This window comes from Antechinus flavipes, chromosome X (assembly GCF_016432865.1).
Source record: "Antechinus flavipes isolate AdamAnt ecotype Samford, QLD, Australia chromosome X, AdamAnt_v2, whole genome shotgun sequence".
Taxonomy (NCBI): Eukaryota; Metazoa; Chordata; class Mammalia; order Dasyuromorphia; family Dasyuridae; genus Antechinus; species Antechinus flavipes.
In genome coordinates, this window is record NC_067404.1 from 77,536,831 (window position 1) to 77,553,125 (window position 16,295).

Here is a 16,295-nt window from a genome sequence, read left to right on the forward strand (position 1 = left end):
GGGTGGAGGGAGGGAGGGGAAAAATAGAAACAGAAGCAAGTGCAAGGGATAATGTTGTAAAAAAAAATCACCGTGGCATGGGTTCTGTCAATATAAAGTTATTATAAAATTAAATTAAATTAAATTAAAAAAAGAAAATCCCAGATAGGATCCTGAGTCAGACAAGATGGAAATGACAATAACAAAATAAAGCATTCACTCTGTTATTATCAAAAAAAATGATGAGGTCTGGCCCACCCCCATCTTCACTATGATCATTCTTCATCACCATCCTACCACCAGATGGCTATCCCAACCTCCCCACTACACCACCACTCTGGGGCCTAACGGCACCCTGGGCCTCCACCTCCTTGCTCCTTGACCATCGAAAGATTCTAACATATACCTCCTCTGACACAGAAATACTCTTCTCTGGGGTAGGACACTGCCTCCCCTTCCACTACTCCCATCCTCGTCCCTTCCCTTGATTCTTCACTTGCACTACTTCCCTCTTGCCAAAGCAATAAAGGAATCATCATTCTTTGACTCATCCCCCATGGGCTTGGCAGAAGTATATCTTATACTCCTGTGTCCCCTGCTTCCCCTTTCACCATTTATGTGACCTCCCATATTTTCCCACAAAATAATACTGATAGAGGGGCCTAAAAGACATCATTTCAGCTCTTAGACCTTTACTTCTCCTACCTTTCTAGAGCCTACTTCTCTAACTTGGTACTCACAATTTTACAGGCCGAGTCCCCAGTGGGTGACTTCTTTCCCAAGATCCAGGACGTATCCTGTGAGTCTATGCTCCTAAATTTGAACTCATGAGCCCCCGCTGGGGATCTTCCTACCAAGCCAGCCAGGAGAGGCAATTAGCTAGGTGACGCAGTAGAGAGAATGCTGCACCTGAAGTCAGGAAGCCATGAATTCAATCTTGTCTGAGATACTTACCACTGGCATCCTGGGAAAGTCATTTAACCTTTGGCTGCTTCAGTTTCCTCAGAAGGAAATAGTGGAAATAATAGTATCTAGCTCTCAGGATTGCTATGAGGATCAAATATTATCTCAGGTAATATTTGTAAATTGCATCATAAGTGTTTGTTCCCTCCCCCTTCCCCTTTCCCTCAAATGAATAGCATTTACTAATACGTGTGTGTGTGTGTGTGTGTGTGTTTGTAAAGAATTCCTATTGTTCAATTGTTTTTTGTCACAGCTGACTCTTTGTGATTCCATTTGGGGTTTTCTTAGCACAGATAGTGGAATGGTTTGCCATTTCCTTCTCCAGCTCATTTTACAGATGAGGAAACAGAAGGTGTTTTCCCGACTGCAGGCCTGGCACTTTCTTCTGTGTCACCTAGCTGCCTGTAGATTTGGACTTTTTATATAGTCATAAAACCCAGCTCTGCCCCCAATGCAGAGAGTCCCTGGGAAGAGTGACACCAAATCTGGGAATTCAATAGTAGGGTTGATCTCTTATTTTTTTCAGCTTTTTTGGTATTCTTTCTTGCATGTTAGGGGAATCTTTCTCTTTCTTTTACCTCTCCCTCTGCTTTCAAGCCCTCTGGGTGTCCTCAGTGACATCCCATAGGGAATATGAGCATGATCTGGGTCCAGGTCTCTGGCCTTAACCTTTGGCAGTTGAAGACTATTCCAAAAATGTGCTCTAAATCACTATTGAGCAGAGAAATGCAAATTAAGACAGCTCTGAGATACCACTCCACACCTCTCAGACTGTCTAAGAGTGCAGGAAAAGATAATGACAAATGTTGGCAGGGATGTGGGAAAACTGGGACGCTGATGCATTGTTGGTGAAGCTGTGAACAGATCCAATCATGCTGGAGAGCAATTGGGAACTATGCTCAAAGAGTTGTCAAACTGTGCAAACCCTTTGATCCAGCAGTGTTACTACTGGGCTTCTATCCCAGAGAGATTTTAAAGAAGGGAAAGGGACCCACATGAGCAACAGTATTTGTGGCAGCCCTTTTTGTAGTAGCAAGGAACTGGAACCTCAGTGGATGCCCATCAGTTGGAGAATGGCTGAGTAAGTTATGGGATATGAATGTGATGGGATGTTACTGTTCTATACGAAATGATGAGCAGGAGGATTTGGGGGGGACTCACAGGAACTGACGCTGAGTGAAATGAGCAGAACCAGTAGATCATTGTACACGACAACAAGATTATCCAACAATCAGTTCTGATGGACGTGGCTCTTTCCCACAATGAGCTGATTCAGTCCAGTTCCAATGGTCTAATGATGGAGAGAGCCATCTGAACCCAGAGAGAGGACAGTGGGGACTGAGTGTGGATCACAACAGAGCATTTTCATTCTGTTTGCTGTTGTTTGCATTTTGTTTTCTGTCTTATTTACTTTCTTTTTTTGATCTGTTTTTTTTTTTGTGCAGCAAGAGAATTGTATAGATATATTTACATATATTGGATTTAACATGTATTTTAACATATTTAACATGTATTAGACAACCTGCCAGCTAGGGGAGGGGGGTGAGGGGTGGGGGGAAGGAGGGGAAAATTTGGAACACAAGATTTTATAAGGGCCAATGGTGAAAAATTATCCTTCCATAAGTTTTGAAAATAAAAACCTTTAACAAAAAAATAGAGATCATGAAGAATAAAAAAGGAGACTATTCCCAGATGAGTTTCTTCTCTCTAGTCATCTTTCCTTCTGGCCTCATACTCTGTTCTCTTCTAAGCTGTGACTTCCCTGACTCTCCTGCTCATCTGCCCCTCTTTGTTTCTTTCCCACAGCCAGGCAGAATCAGTTTCTGAAGCCCTCAAGTCTGCGAGAAGCAGCAAACATGGCCACGGGGAACGGTGGACCCTCCAGCTGGACCCTACTGCCCATTGTCTGTTCATCTCCCCAGGTGTGAGAAATCCGTGAGGCACCCGGAGCCCGAACTCTAGTGTTCAGGTTCTCTGGAGTTAAGTCACAAGCTCACGCATGGGCTCGGTCTTGAGGAACTGTCTTTTATCGGCCACATAACAGCTTCCTTTTGAAGTCTGCAGGTGGCACATGTTTTTCAAAAGCAACTATTCGGCCATCTTCCCGATTCCACGATCCTCTGCGTTCGTGTTTTTAGAGAAGGGGAAGAAGCTAACCAAGAGGACAAGAAAGAAGGTGAAAGAAGACATCTTGTATGAAGCAAGAGCTTGGAAGATCAAAACAAAGCATGGGGGTGTGGGTCCATGGGAAGCCTGAGCCACGGTGGGCCAGTCAGCTCCTTCTCTGAGAAAGGAGGTAAACAGGAGGGAATGAGTCGATGGGTGAAAATCCAGAGAAATCTTGCCGACAGAGAGAATGGAAGTTGGACAGAGCTCACGTCAGTTTTCGAAAGGATTCAGAGTAAGGAGCAGCATTACCAGAGAGACCACCCGGGCCTGGTCTCATGACAGCGTCCGGGAGTAGTCTCGCATCCCTCCTCCTCTCAGTGGGCTCTCACTCAACATTTTTGAGGAGTTTGCAGAAGTCTAGGATTCATTTCTACTGGAAGGTGGTTCTGTCCCGGTCGGGGATCTGGCCGTGGCATTTGGACACTGGGAAATGACAGAGTGGGAAGGCCTAGGTAGACAGAGCTTCTGTCTCCATTTTGCACAGATTTGGGGCTAGCCGAGAAGGGAACCCATGTTTCGGCATTTCCTCAGGATGATACGTGGGATGTTTCCAACACTTTAAAATCTACAGAGGACTTCCCTCCCTCTTGCCCTGGGAAGTAGGCAGTACAAGGATTATGTGGCCCATGATACAAATGAGGAAACTAAGGGAGGACTAGTGGTTTGCACAGAGACCCCCAGCCGGTAAATGGGAATTAAACTCGACTCTCTTAACCCTCGGTCCAGAACTCCTCCCCCCCCCCCCCCCCCCCCCCCCCCCCCCCCCCCCGATCTCCTTTTGCTTCTCTTTATGTGGCCGTTAGCCCTTCTCCAGGAATGTGCACAGTGTTAGGCTGGAACTCAATAGCATCCTGGGATGCTGGGAATCCTGGGAAGGATTTGAGCAAGTCATAAATTGAGACTATTCTTGGCGGTCCCGATATTCAATGGCCAGCTTGTCTGAATTTGTGTCCAGTTGTAGGGAAAAAGCTGAAATTCAGTCTGTGCTTTTAAAAATAAATAAATAAATAAACACGTGGAAAGTGCTTCTGCCCAATGGAAGCTGGCCGATGTTGTTGGCACGGCCCTTTGAATCACGGTTTAGCTGCCACCTTGTGGCAAGCCATAGACATGGCAAGAACCTCAGCAACTCCTAGCCAGAGATGGAACCCCAGTGGGGAGAACTTAGCAAACCCAAGCTTTTCATTTTACAGAGGGAAAGATCAAGGCCCCCCTATCCAGTCAACATGTCATTCCCCAAATCAGAGGGTTGTTTTTTATTTCTTTTTTCATTATTGTGTTTAAAATGAGGGGGTTAGATTGAAAGATGGCCTTTCCTTTCAGGGCTAAAACACTTCCTGCACTTTTCCCTCTTCCCCTAGCTGGATGAAAGGCATATTGATTTAGACATCTACCCAGAACTAGGACAGGGAGGGGGCAACTTGAGCTTTGTCCCAGGGTGCCAAATCTCGAGGAGGCTCAATTTAGAGCACATCCCTGGCAGCCTGAAACTGCCAGGGATGTGCTCTAAATTGAGTCTCCTCGAGAGGCTCATATACCTAATACCTCATATACCATATACCTAAGCTTTGGCTTAGCACCCCAGTCTCCTGACCTCCAGTGTCTTCTCTCCACGGTGGCCATAGTTGGTACAAATGATTCATTAATATAAGAATCTCTCAGCTAAATTAGGGCAAGTTCCTACCGTACTTTACTCCCAAAGGATGACATTATGTGTCGGATCCTGCCAGTGGGACAGTGACCGCCCTACTCCACGTCAGTGTCCTTAATGCTAAGAGAAACATGGGTTCCCTTCTCGGCTAGCCCCAAATGAGTGCCGGATTTGGAGTGAGAAGAGACCTGGGTTCAAATCCCACCTCGGACTTTCCTTAGCCATGTGATCCTTCCCAGATCACTTTACTTTCATGATGTTTAGTTTCCTCATCTGTTAACTGAGGATAAAAGTATCTGTTGCAGCCACCTCCCAGGGCCTTTCCTCATCTCTCCTGCCCCCTTATCAGTACCATTCCCTTGCCCTCTCCCCACCCCTTAACGATCCCATATTCTTCCTGCGTATACTTCTCATTGGTCATCTGTCCACATTTCCCTCAGTAAAACATGAGGTCCTTGAAGACAGGGATCATCTCCTGGGTGTTTGGGCCTCCCGGGCCTTGGCGAGGCACCCGGGCCGGGGAAGGCGCTTCATACATGCGTGCTGAGTTGCACTGAATTGCCATCTGCGTTCTGGCGCTTGCTCTGCCAAGTTATACCCCCACCCCCACTCCTGTGGCTGGGCTTCTCGGGACTCGGCCTGGTTCTTTCAGCCCCTCTATCAATCACTCGGTTTCTGCAGCTACCAATCCCCTCCATGGGGCATCATGGTCTCTGGGGACCCCAGCCCTTTGATTTCACGTTACCCTTTCGCCACTTTTGCATGCGCCCCCAAACCTGGGGCCTCACGCCCGGCCCTCCTACCCAGCTTGTCTCCTGTCCATCTCCCTCAGGCAGAATCCAAGCCCCGGATGTTATATAGGAGCTATTTACCTCTATGTCCTCATTTCTTTCTTCCTGTGATCACAGAGAAACTGAAATTGGATTTAAATCCCAGCTTGGACACCCACTAACCCTGTGATCTTGGCCCAGTCCTTTGTCCCTTCATAGACTTCAGATTCCACAGGAGTAAAATAAGCCTAAGATCCACTCTTAAAGTGAGGCTCAAAACTCACGAGATCACGGTCGTTAAAGGGCTCTCTGAACTGTCCCGTATGAAGGGAGACTATAACAAAGGGACTATAATCTCTATTGGGGATGGGAAGACCAGCTCAGAGCCCCTGCTCTGGCAGTCAGGGCCTCCGTTTCCTCATTTGTAAAATGAAGGGATTCAACTAGATGCCCTCTCAGGTACTTTCCTGCTTGAAATCTGAGAAACTTTGCTTTTTAAAATATTAAGCCAAAAGTCCTGGTGTGTCCATCAGCCAGCACTGAAGTGCTGACCGCGTGCAAGGCACTCTGCTGATTGTGGGGGGCCCTGGCAGAAACCCAATGTCCCTATGCATTGGATAACCTCCAAGGACAGCAGAACCATCAGAAACTAACTTATTACAGTTGGTGCATTCTCGTTAAGAAGGCTGTGGGGTGGGAGATACATTTCTATATGAAAATAATTTGTATGAAAGTGTAAATGGCGGAGTCACTTGGTGGGACTCCCCACTCGGTGAGTTAAATGAGGTACAGATGGATACTCTTAGGAAGCCCTCCAGAGATATTGCCTTCTTATGTAAACCGGGCTACTTTTATGCAAAGTAGAGGCTCCCTTCTCCATGTAGTCCTTTTGGAGTTCTTCTGTCTGCTTTTGATAGGCTTTCCCAATATCTCCCTTCCTATTAGGCTGTTATTTGTCACTTCTTCCTAGTTCTAGTATTGACTGCTTCTAGCAATTCCCCACGATCCCCTTCTCTCTTCCCTCTAAATTCCTGTTTCTGACATGCAGCTGTCTGGAAACAAGAGAAATGACTTATTAAAATTGTATGTAAATGGTCTCTGACTGAGGGCCTAAATGTACTTTGTGTAAAATATATAGGTTTGGGGCTGTACATCTAAAATCTAAGAGGCAGCTTGGTGGCACAGTGGCCTGAAGTCAAGAGGATCTGAGTTCAAATCTGCCCTCAGACATTTAACACTTCCTCGCTGTATGACCTTGGGCAACTCACTTAACCCCAATTGCGAAAGAAAGATCTGAACCCCGATGAGCGGAACATTATTCCACCATCATTTATTTCAGCAAAAGCTGTGATCAGAAGTGCTGGGCCAGCTTGCTCTCCTTGAAGTCACAGGTGTGTACAGTAGAGAAAGCTATCCCAATCTAAGTCTTGGGTGAGAGCCCTCGGGCAAAGTCGGAGTGAGAGACAGACCCCGGGAGAAACCATCTAACCTAACTGCCCCAGAACATCTTCTGCAACCCCAGCACCCAAGTAAGAACAAACTAAGTCAGTCACTGGCTTTCTCCCATGGCTGTATTCTGCTTGAGAAGGTCCCAGTAAAGCTCTGCATCTCTGGTACCCTCCATCAAGAAGACTGGAATCCTAGGTGGGGCTCACCTCCACTCCCTTTCCCACCTCTGGAGCAATGGCAGGTTTAGATTCACTCTCCTGGGTTTGCTCCATGTTCTCTGAAAACAGAAAACCTTGTGGGACCAAAGCCACTTGACATTATTGAGGCATCGGGATTTTCCATCTTTTGGGATATTGGTCGGCTGTATGTCCTTCAGATACCCCATTAAAACTATAACAGAAGCCAAGTTTTACTGACCTCTGACTGTACCTGCTCATGGTTTGAAGAAAAAGTATTCTTAGATGCTTTTTTGAAAGTAACCAAGTGGGCCGCCATGAATCATGGGGTCCTGTTCTTGGAGAGCAGAATGGACGCCGTGTGCTCACAAAATCAAGAGATCCGTGCATTATAGGACCCAAAGAGGGAGTTTATTTGATTTATTGATTTCAAATAATCACAAGAAAATGGGATATTATAAAAATCCCAGTTGATATGGAGTATCTTTAAAGAAATATTTCATGAGTCCCTTGTATAATAGGCACTCGAATCTTTTTTTTTATTGATTACATTCTACATTTGACTTTCTACTACTATCATGAATAATAATAATCATAATTCCCCACCCCCAAAAGAAGAACCTTTCTAGAGTAACAGTACTTAATAAATGGCACAATCACGTAAGCTTTAGTGCGATGGAAAATCGATTTTTTTAAAGCAGATAGATGTGTCTCTTCCCCTTCTTTTGGGCCATATGGGAAGAGCTGGGCTGCTGAGAGGTAATACACTGCTGAAGGGTTTGGGAAAGGAGACCATGTCATCGCATTCTCTCTACTTGAAAAAATGGAAGTTGACCAAATCACTGCTAATGAGAGAGTCTCACAGGCAAAAGCCCAGGTCTCACTTCGTCCCCAGCAAATTGTCACAGGTGGCCAAAAATAAAGCACCAGCCACCTTTGGAAGATTTGTGGGGAGATCGGCATCGAGGTGCTGTTGATGGAGTTGTGAAAACACCAGAGCATTCTGGAAAGCAGTTTCAAATGAAGGTAAAACCAAACAGAAAGGTGGCTAAATCCAGGCCCTTTCCACCAGAGATGCTCCTGAGAGCCATTCGCCCCCAAGGTCAAATACACAGCACTTTCATTTAAGCCCAAATATTCATCGCAGCCCTTTTTTGGTGGTAGAAAAAAAACTGGCCACAAAAGGTGCTCTTCGATTGAGGGATGATTGAGGAATCGTGGTACATGAATATAAATGAATATGTTCTATTTTACTATAAGAACCACTAACTATGAAAAATTCAAAAAAGCCTGCAAATACTGATGCAGAGTAAAGAAAATAGAATCGGGAAAATAATATACACTACTACAATAATATAAAAAAAGAACAACCAAAATATAATACTGTGTGATGAGGACCAAGTGTGGCCTCAAGAGATGAGAAAATGTAGCGCTCTCCCTTCTTCGTGGAGTAGGGAGATTGTGGGTGCAGACCACCTCAGATGTGGCTGATCTGTTGGCTCATTGTATTGAACTGTTTCTTTCCTTCTCCCCGGGTAGGGAGAAAGAGAGAAATGTATTTGGAAATGAAGGTGATGTGACAAGAAAAGATTATTGTTAAATGTTTCAAATAAAAATAATAAAGAATATACTATCAAAAAAGTTTCTACAGGTATAAGAAGCTTATAGCAATATCAATCTATATATCTCATCCATACCGATACAAGAGGATGAGCTGATACAGAATAATATCGGCGTATGTTAGCGATGGCCCCACTGCCGATCTGAGGAGGCGTGGGAGCCCCGGAAATCGGCGGCGTGGCGGATGGCCACTCTTCCGTTCTTTGGCGGCTCGCGTTTCCATCGAGGCTGTGGGCTCGTCCATCTCTCCTCTGCCTTTGGGATCCTTGGGCCTGTCCTGCTCTGAAGCCGCTAAAGAACAGAGATGTCAGTAGAGTGGGGTAACTGGAGTTTTGTCCTTTGGGTGCCAAATCACAGGGCACTACAGTACTCGGATTCTTTCAGCAAAGAAACAAGAGAGATTGACAGAGTGAGAGAGAATTATTAGTGAAAATAACAAGTTTTGAGATGACAGGTTATAGTAAGCTTTTCCCTGACCCGACCCTCTGTTCCCACCTCCTGCAATGCCTTCTGGGACTTTTGCTACTTAGTGTGGGGCAGCAGAGCATCTGAGCTGCCCCTTGTTCTTGCCAGGTGACTGGCCCACTTCCTCCTGGATATGGGCTTTATGTGTCCCCTGTTCTCAAAGTGATTGGCAATTAATGAATGCCTCGCCCTAAAACTTTACCAAGCAGAAGACAGCTGGAGGATTGGTAGTCATTTCAAAAGGATCCCTCTTTAAATGAAGAAATAGGAAATGTAAGGCCTGTGATGTCTATGTGGGTATCACCTCCCCTACCACATTCCACCCCGTCCCCCACACAGACTTAATCAGAAGACCTTCATGAATTGCCCTAAAAAGAACAATGATATCAGCAGGTGGCCAAACCTCTGCTGAGAGTATATCTTTCAAGAAGTATTTATTGAGTACCTTGTATACAGTAGGTACTCAATAAATACTTGTCAATCGATTACAAGTTGCCCTTGGAAAAAAGACACACAGCCCCTAGCCAAGACTGTGCTTAAACACTCTCCGGTTGAATAGGGCCTGCCGTTGATCCGAACTGGCAGGATCTTCAAGAACTGGGGCTGGATCTTCCCCACATGATGAGGAAGACTCCGGTCTATGGGGTGAAATATCTTGCTGCTTCCTGCAGAGAAAGAGGAAGAACTGGTCTTCACGTAGACTGTTCCACTCTGCCTGTCTGCCTTTGGAGAAAACGTCCAGATAGCTTCAAAGTCATGGGTCACTCTCCCCAGGGAAGGCCTCACCCCAGGAGAAGTGGGAGGGACAAGGGGGATTTCCATTCTTTTCAACGTCTCCAAGAGTGAGAAAGTCAATTTGGATTAGATTCTTCTTGGGGTGGCTAGGTGGCTAGGTGGCGCAGTGGCTAGAGCACCAGCCCAGTGTCAGGAGGACCTGAGTTCAAATATGATCTCAGATACTAACACGGGACTAGCTGGGTGACCCTGGGCAAGTCACTTATTGTTTGCAAAAAAAAAAAAAAAAAAAGATTCTTCTTTTCCTAAAGCCATTGATTCTTATCCGTGGAAGCCGAAGTTGTCTGAACCTGGTCTGTCTTCATTCCATCAGGGTCACCACTTCCTTCATGGAATTCCCTTTTCTGGAAGACGTGCTGTCTCTGTTCTTGCGAAGCTGAGAGACCCTGAGCTTGAACAGGCGCCGGCATCTCTCCTGGAACTGGTTGCCCACGAAACAGTAGAGGAAGGGATTGATGCAGCTGTTGGCGAAGCCCATGCAGATGCCAAAGGGCATGGCGGTGTCGATGGCGGAGATCACATCGCAGTTGGTGATGACGTGCAGCCAGGCCAGGGTGTCCAGGAAAGTTAAAACGTGGAAGGGGAGCCAGCAGATGACAAAAGCCAGAACCACCGCCGCTGCCATCTTCAGCACCCGGTCTCTCATGAGCTGGTTCTTCCCGAATCCGCTGGCCTTCATCAGGTGCTTCCGGATGCCGGCGTAGCACGTGGCTATGAACACCAGCGGGATCAGGAAACCCAGCGCGTTCTTCATGAAGGCCATCCCCGCAGACCACTGGGAATACTTCTCGGGAGGGAAAGCCATGATGCAGGCGTTCACCCCCAAGTGCTCGATGGGCTTGGTGTCTCGGAAATAAAATGTGGGCAGGGAGGACACGCAGGCCAGGCCCCACACCAGGGGCACGATGAATGACATCTGCCACGGGGTTCTTCTCTGGGACTGGAAGGGGTAGACCACGGCTTGGTACCTGTCTATACTCATGCAGGTGATAAAGAAAACACTGGCGTACATGTTCAGACACAGGAGGGCACTGGAGATTTTGCACATCACTGAGCCGAAGAACCAGTTGTAGCCGTAAGAGTAATAGGTGGCCCAGAGTGGCAGAGTGGCTAGAAACAGCAGGTCTGCCATGGCCAGGTTAAAGATGTAAATACTGGCCACTTTTTTGGGCCCCCGGTGGCAACAGAACAGGGAGACCACCACGCTGTTGCCAATTAAACCCAGGACGAAGATAATATAGTAGAGGGCCGGAATGAAAGCTAAGTGGTACCCTGAGAGCTTCAGCAGGCACTTAGCTGTCGAAGCGTTATTGTTGGATGTGTTGATGGGTCCGATGTATGGATCGTTCACCATCTTTTCGCTTTCGAGGGAAGACGGGTAGTTGCTTTTTATGTCGAATGGGGTCAGTGAACTGTCAGCCTGAAATCTTTGTGAACTCAAGTCACTGGTCATACTCCTCTGCCTGAAAATGACAAAAAGCAAAATCACTTAGAAATCTTCGGATCTTAGGGCAAACTTTGAATTTCCCGTTTTACCAAAAATCTTTATTGTCTGCTAAAAGGGTAAGGAGTGAAATCTAACAAGGCTGAATTCTGCCTTGGGGGGAAAAGGGATTAATTCTTCTGATGAATCATTCGGAATTGTAAAAGAAAAAGGAGTAGACTGTTCGTGCCCTTTGATCTAGCAATCCCGATGCCTGGGCTATACCTGGAAAATAATTATACCCGCTAAGAGGTGATGACCAAAAAAAAGGTCCATATTTCCCCACCTATCTCTAGCAACGCTTAATTGTAGTAGCAGAAAACTCGGTGGGGGGGAGGGAGAGGGAGGGGGGAGAATGGGTTCAAGCCCTGGCTTTGGAGTCAGATTCCATCAGGTCTTGAATTTCCACTTTGCCATATAGCAACTGCACAATCCCAAAAATCGCTTTCCCTCTCTGGGAATCAGTTTCCTCATGTGTCACATGAGGGAGGGGCAAACCTCCGGGGGTCATTCCATCTCTTAAACCACGCTATTAGCCTATGAAGTTGTCCCACAATCAGAAAATGTCAGTCATATCATATGCAAAAGGCATCAATAAATCAGGCAGCAAGGTGGTACAAGGTGGGCAATAGTGCCGGACCTGGGATCGGGAAGTCTCTACCTCCTGAATCCAAATCTGGCCACAGATATTTCCTGACCATATCTAATCTAGGGGAGGTCACTTAAGCCTATTGCGTCAGTTTCCTCATCTGTAAAATAAGTCAGAGAAGGAAATGGCAAAACACTCCAAGAGCTTCACCAAGAAAACCCCAGATGGGGTCACAAAGAGCAACAGCAACCTCCATAAGACTTTGTGTAAAAGCCAAAAGAATGAGTGCAAATCTCAGCTTTCCCTTGTAACTTTGGACCAGTCGCTCACTTTCCTCATTCAAGGTCCCTTCCAGCCCTGTTCATAATTCTGTTTTTCAAGGGGGAAAAAGGCAATATTTTCTCAGACACAACAAGAGAAAAAATTGAGATTCACAAATCTTAAAAATCTAAAAGAAAATACCAAGGAAAAAAGCAGTCTCTTCTCTATCCTTTCTCTCTCCTTCCTCTGCCCTATTCACCATCACCACCACTCCTACCTCCCCCCCCACCCTCCCACCGCCCTTCATATTTTCCACAGGCTTAAAGAAAAGGAGCTATTTAAGAAGATTAGCTGTGGAGGAAAGTGTACAAAACAACCTCCCAAAGAAGTAAAGCCATGTCTCAAAGAGCCTGATCCACACTTCTTCCTCTCCATACTGTCTCTGGCCACCACAGAGCCGCCTGCTCTAACCCGAGAAAAAGCTCCCCTTACGAGTTCCCATAGGCAAATATTTTCCAAACCTTGAGAGAGGGCTGAGTGGGGGCAAAACAAAATAAACCGGGCAAGGCTGTCGTGTTGGGATCAGTGGGAAAATGCCATTTGGACCATTTCAGGTTCATTGAGCCATCTCTGAAAAGTCCTGAGACCCGAGCCACACATTTTCATGTCACAAATCTATCAGTGTCTCTTTACTGTGCTGCTGTTATTATGGAATCAAGGAAAAAAAAAAAGGTAAATGAGTCCCCGGTATTCCTACGAGAAACCTAAAAAGCACCCAGAACACAGTTTGCAAGCTCAAAATATAGTCAGCTCTCAACCAAGAAACAAAGAAAGTCATTTGGGGGACAGTCCTTCGAGTGCCCCGACCTAACGAAAGCATCTGAAAACAACTAAAAAAAGTATCACTTGAAGGTCGACCAAGTTGAAAATATAGTTAAATTAGCCTCCATCAGCTTCCCTAATCTCCTCCTCTCTTACAGTTTCAGAACACCGAGGCAATCTTTCTGATATTTGTGGAATACTGGAATAATCTGGATTTTTTTAAAAAGCCAGTGATTATCCCAAAATATTATCATATAGTTCCCTTTATATTTCCCAGAGTTAATTACATAGAAGTAGCTCAGACTTACCTTAAAAATGTAGGCTGGAAAAATATTCCCCGACTCTGCTGAGCTCTTCCTCTGGACTTCAGAACATAAGAGCTGCAGATCTCTGGTTTCCTTCTTAATATGTTCGGTTTGTCCACTGGGAGTCTTGAACCGACATAATTTGCTGGCTGACTTCTGAACACGTGCCAGCTTTCCAGAAATTTTTTTTTTTTTGGCAGTAAAACATCCATCTGAAATTCTGCCTTCCCTGAATCATGAGAGCTCATCCAAATCAATCCCCCACCCCCACCCCCAAACAAAGCACACTTTCCACAAGTCCACAAATAATCTTGAAGTCCGTAGCTCACTTTAAGGAAGGAATCGTCCATTTGCTTCCATAATTGCCTCATCTCTTTCCTCCACCCCCCTCCATGTTTACAGAGCTGGCCAGGGGAGGGGGAATTATACAAACACCCCATGGTTCTGGATTCCCAAGGCCCTCGGCAATTCGCATCCTTGAAATCCTCACTCATATCTGCTAAGATGGGACGTTCTGATCGGATTGGAGAAATAGTCAAAAGGTACCATCTCAGATACAACCCGTGAGGGTTCTGTTAAGTAAACACGCATCCCGCTAGGCACTGGAGATGCAAAACCCAAACACAGGATCCGGCGTGTTACATCGGAAAGGGGCTGGGAGGGCCGGGACCTGCTTCCGAAGCCCACCGTGGCCTCTTCTTGCCTTTGTGACCTTGGCCGTTCTACCGTATCCTCCTAGGCAAAAACGAGGCAGTCTGAACTCCGTTATCTATCATTCCCTGCCGTGATTTGCCCAGAGTTTTGCCCAGTTGATTTTATTTTCCGGGTCGTGCTGTTTTCCCCCCAGCTCAGCGAGTCTTCCCTGCTTGGAGTTAAAATAAATTTCTTTAGGAAGACTTGAAATGTACCGGGTGGAGAAAAGAGGGACCTGAAGGAGGGGGAGATGATTGGCAAGTGATGGAAAGGCAACATTCACACACTGTATTTTCTCTCTGATTTCAAGTTGGAGAATTAAGAGAGAAAACTCCCAACTTCTGGGGGAGGAAAGGGAAGCTCCCTCCCACCCCTTCAGCCTCGTGGCAAATATGTCCATTCATTTTACTCAACTGTATTTGTTATAAAAAAGAGTTAGGGGAGGGGGCAAATCACTGCAAAGCCAGGGTGATATCAGAACACATTTATCTGAGAAAGGGAGAGAGAGAGAAAGAGCCCAAGTTTGTGCTGCTGCCTTTGGAGGGCACTAGTTTTGAATCCTGACAGAGGAGAGGCCTTTGGAAGATGCAGCTGTTGGAGGCAGGAATTGCAAAAAGGGTCAGCACTAACTAGCTCTCCCCCTCCCTTTCCCCCAGCCAATGGCGAACATCTGGCTCCTCTGCCTTTAACTCTGTGTGGGATGGAAAGGACGGAGCTGGGGGATTCTGAAAAGCTTCTCTATTTACAGGGGATCTGGCCCTGATGAGGAGCAAAAATAAAAGGGGAAGGGACTTGGGTCTATGTGTGTTGAAGGCTTTTATTTAGGAAAAACATTTTTCTTAGCTTCTCTCAAAATGTGTGGAAGGCAGAGCTAGGATTATATAATAGAAAAGAGGGCATCAACTCAAAAAAGAGAGCATTAGGAGCTAATGGGCCTTATTCTAATAGCACTTTAAAAAAGGACGTTTCTGGCCTCTACTTCTGTCTCCCTGGAACCCTCTGATAGATGATGTTGTGATTCTGATTTTATGGATAAGGAAACCGAGGCACGGCTACCAAAGGCCCCAGACGGCTTTTGAAAGCAGCTCTTCCCGTCCTCGTTCCAAGTCCCCCAGACACAGCCTCCCTATAGGCCGTCACCTCTCCGCTTCCCTGCCCCATTTATTATCCTCTGAAATTTATTAGCCGCTCTGGAGCCCCTTCTAGGGAAACACCAAGAGCCCAGGGTAGAGATGCTGGTTGCCTCGGGGAGACGTGGCTTTGACCAGCCCCCAGGAGCAAAGGGACTCCGTGTACAGTTTTTCAGTCTTCCAGAATGGTGAATGCTGACGTAAATGGAGTTTAAAGAACTCTCCGCTTCCCAGAAGATGAAAAGAACATTGACTGTCTTTCTTCATTATTTTCAGAAGGAAAATTTCACAAGTCTGAAAAACATTTCGCAAGGAGAGGGAGTTACCAAGCAAAACATATATGTGTGTGTGTGTGTGTGTGTGTGTGTGTGTGTGTGTGTTTATAGATACGTATGTGCCGTGTGTGTACATAGGTGTCCGTAACAGACACACACGCGTATGTGTATGTGTGTGTGCGCATATATAAATATCTAAGATATATTACAGCCAGACGGACGGACAGGGCCCACCAAAGCCAAAAATCCAGTCTTTGCCTATTTGGGCAAAGCCGTTGACAGTTAAGTCAACAACATAAATAGAACGGGATGGCGAGCAAATGCCTCTCCCACCGGTGGAAAAATATATGCTTTTTGTAAGGACGAGACAGACTTTGCAAAGTCTGAGCCATTGGATTTAGCACTCCCGGTGCACAGCACCTTCCAGAAAAAGCACAGCTGGGTTATGAGAATTCATCACGAAAGAGTCGCCCAGCCTTTTCTCCAGGTGACAAATTTAGAAGGTGAGGAAAGGATTTCAAGTCCAGCAGCAGAACAACAGACCTTACTATCTTACTTCAGAGTGGGAAGTTCCAATATGGCAACATGGCTGCGGTTCACACATCTCCCGCCCCCCTCACCCAGCCTCCCTGCCGTGCCCGCCTTCCGCCCTCTGCCGTGGCCTCCCTGGCGGCCCCTGCTCCCACCGGTATCTCCGGGA

At 46.3% G+C, this 16,295-nt stretch overlaps 1 protein-coding gene across 1 annotated transcript; it reads right to left on the reverse strand.

Annotated features, from left to right (window-relative positions):
* Positions 1-7,546: 7,546 nt before the first annotated feature.
* AGTR2 (angiotensin II receptor type 2) lies at positions 7,547-13,724 on the reverse strand. The gene is made up of 2 exons (XM_051968405.1): positions 13,501-13,724; positions 7,547-11,500 (listed from the first exon to the last, which is right to left on the reverse strand). Exons 1-2 carry the CDS (start codon positions 13,707-13,709, stop codon positions 10,339-10,341), a joined length of 1,371 nt encoding a protein of 456 aa, XP_051824365.1. The 5' UTR covers positions 13,710-13,724; the 3' UTR covers positions 7,547-10,338.
* Positions 13,725-16,295: the final 2,571 nt, after the last annotated feature.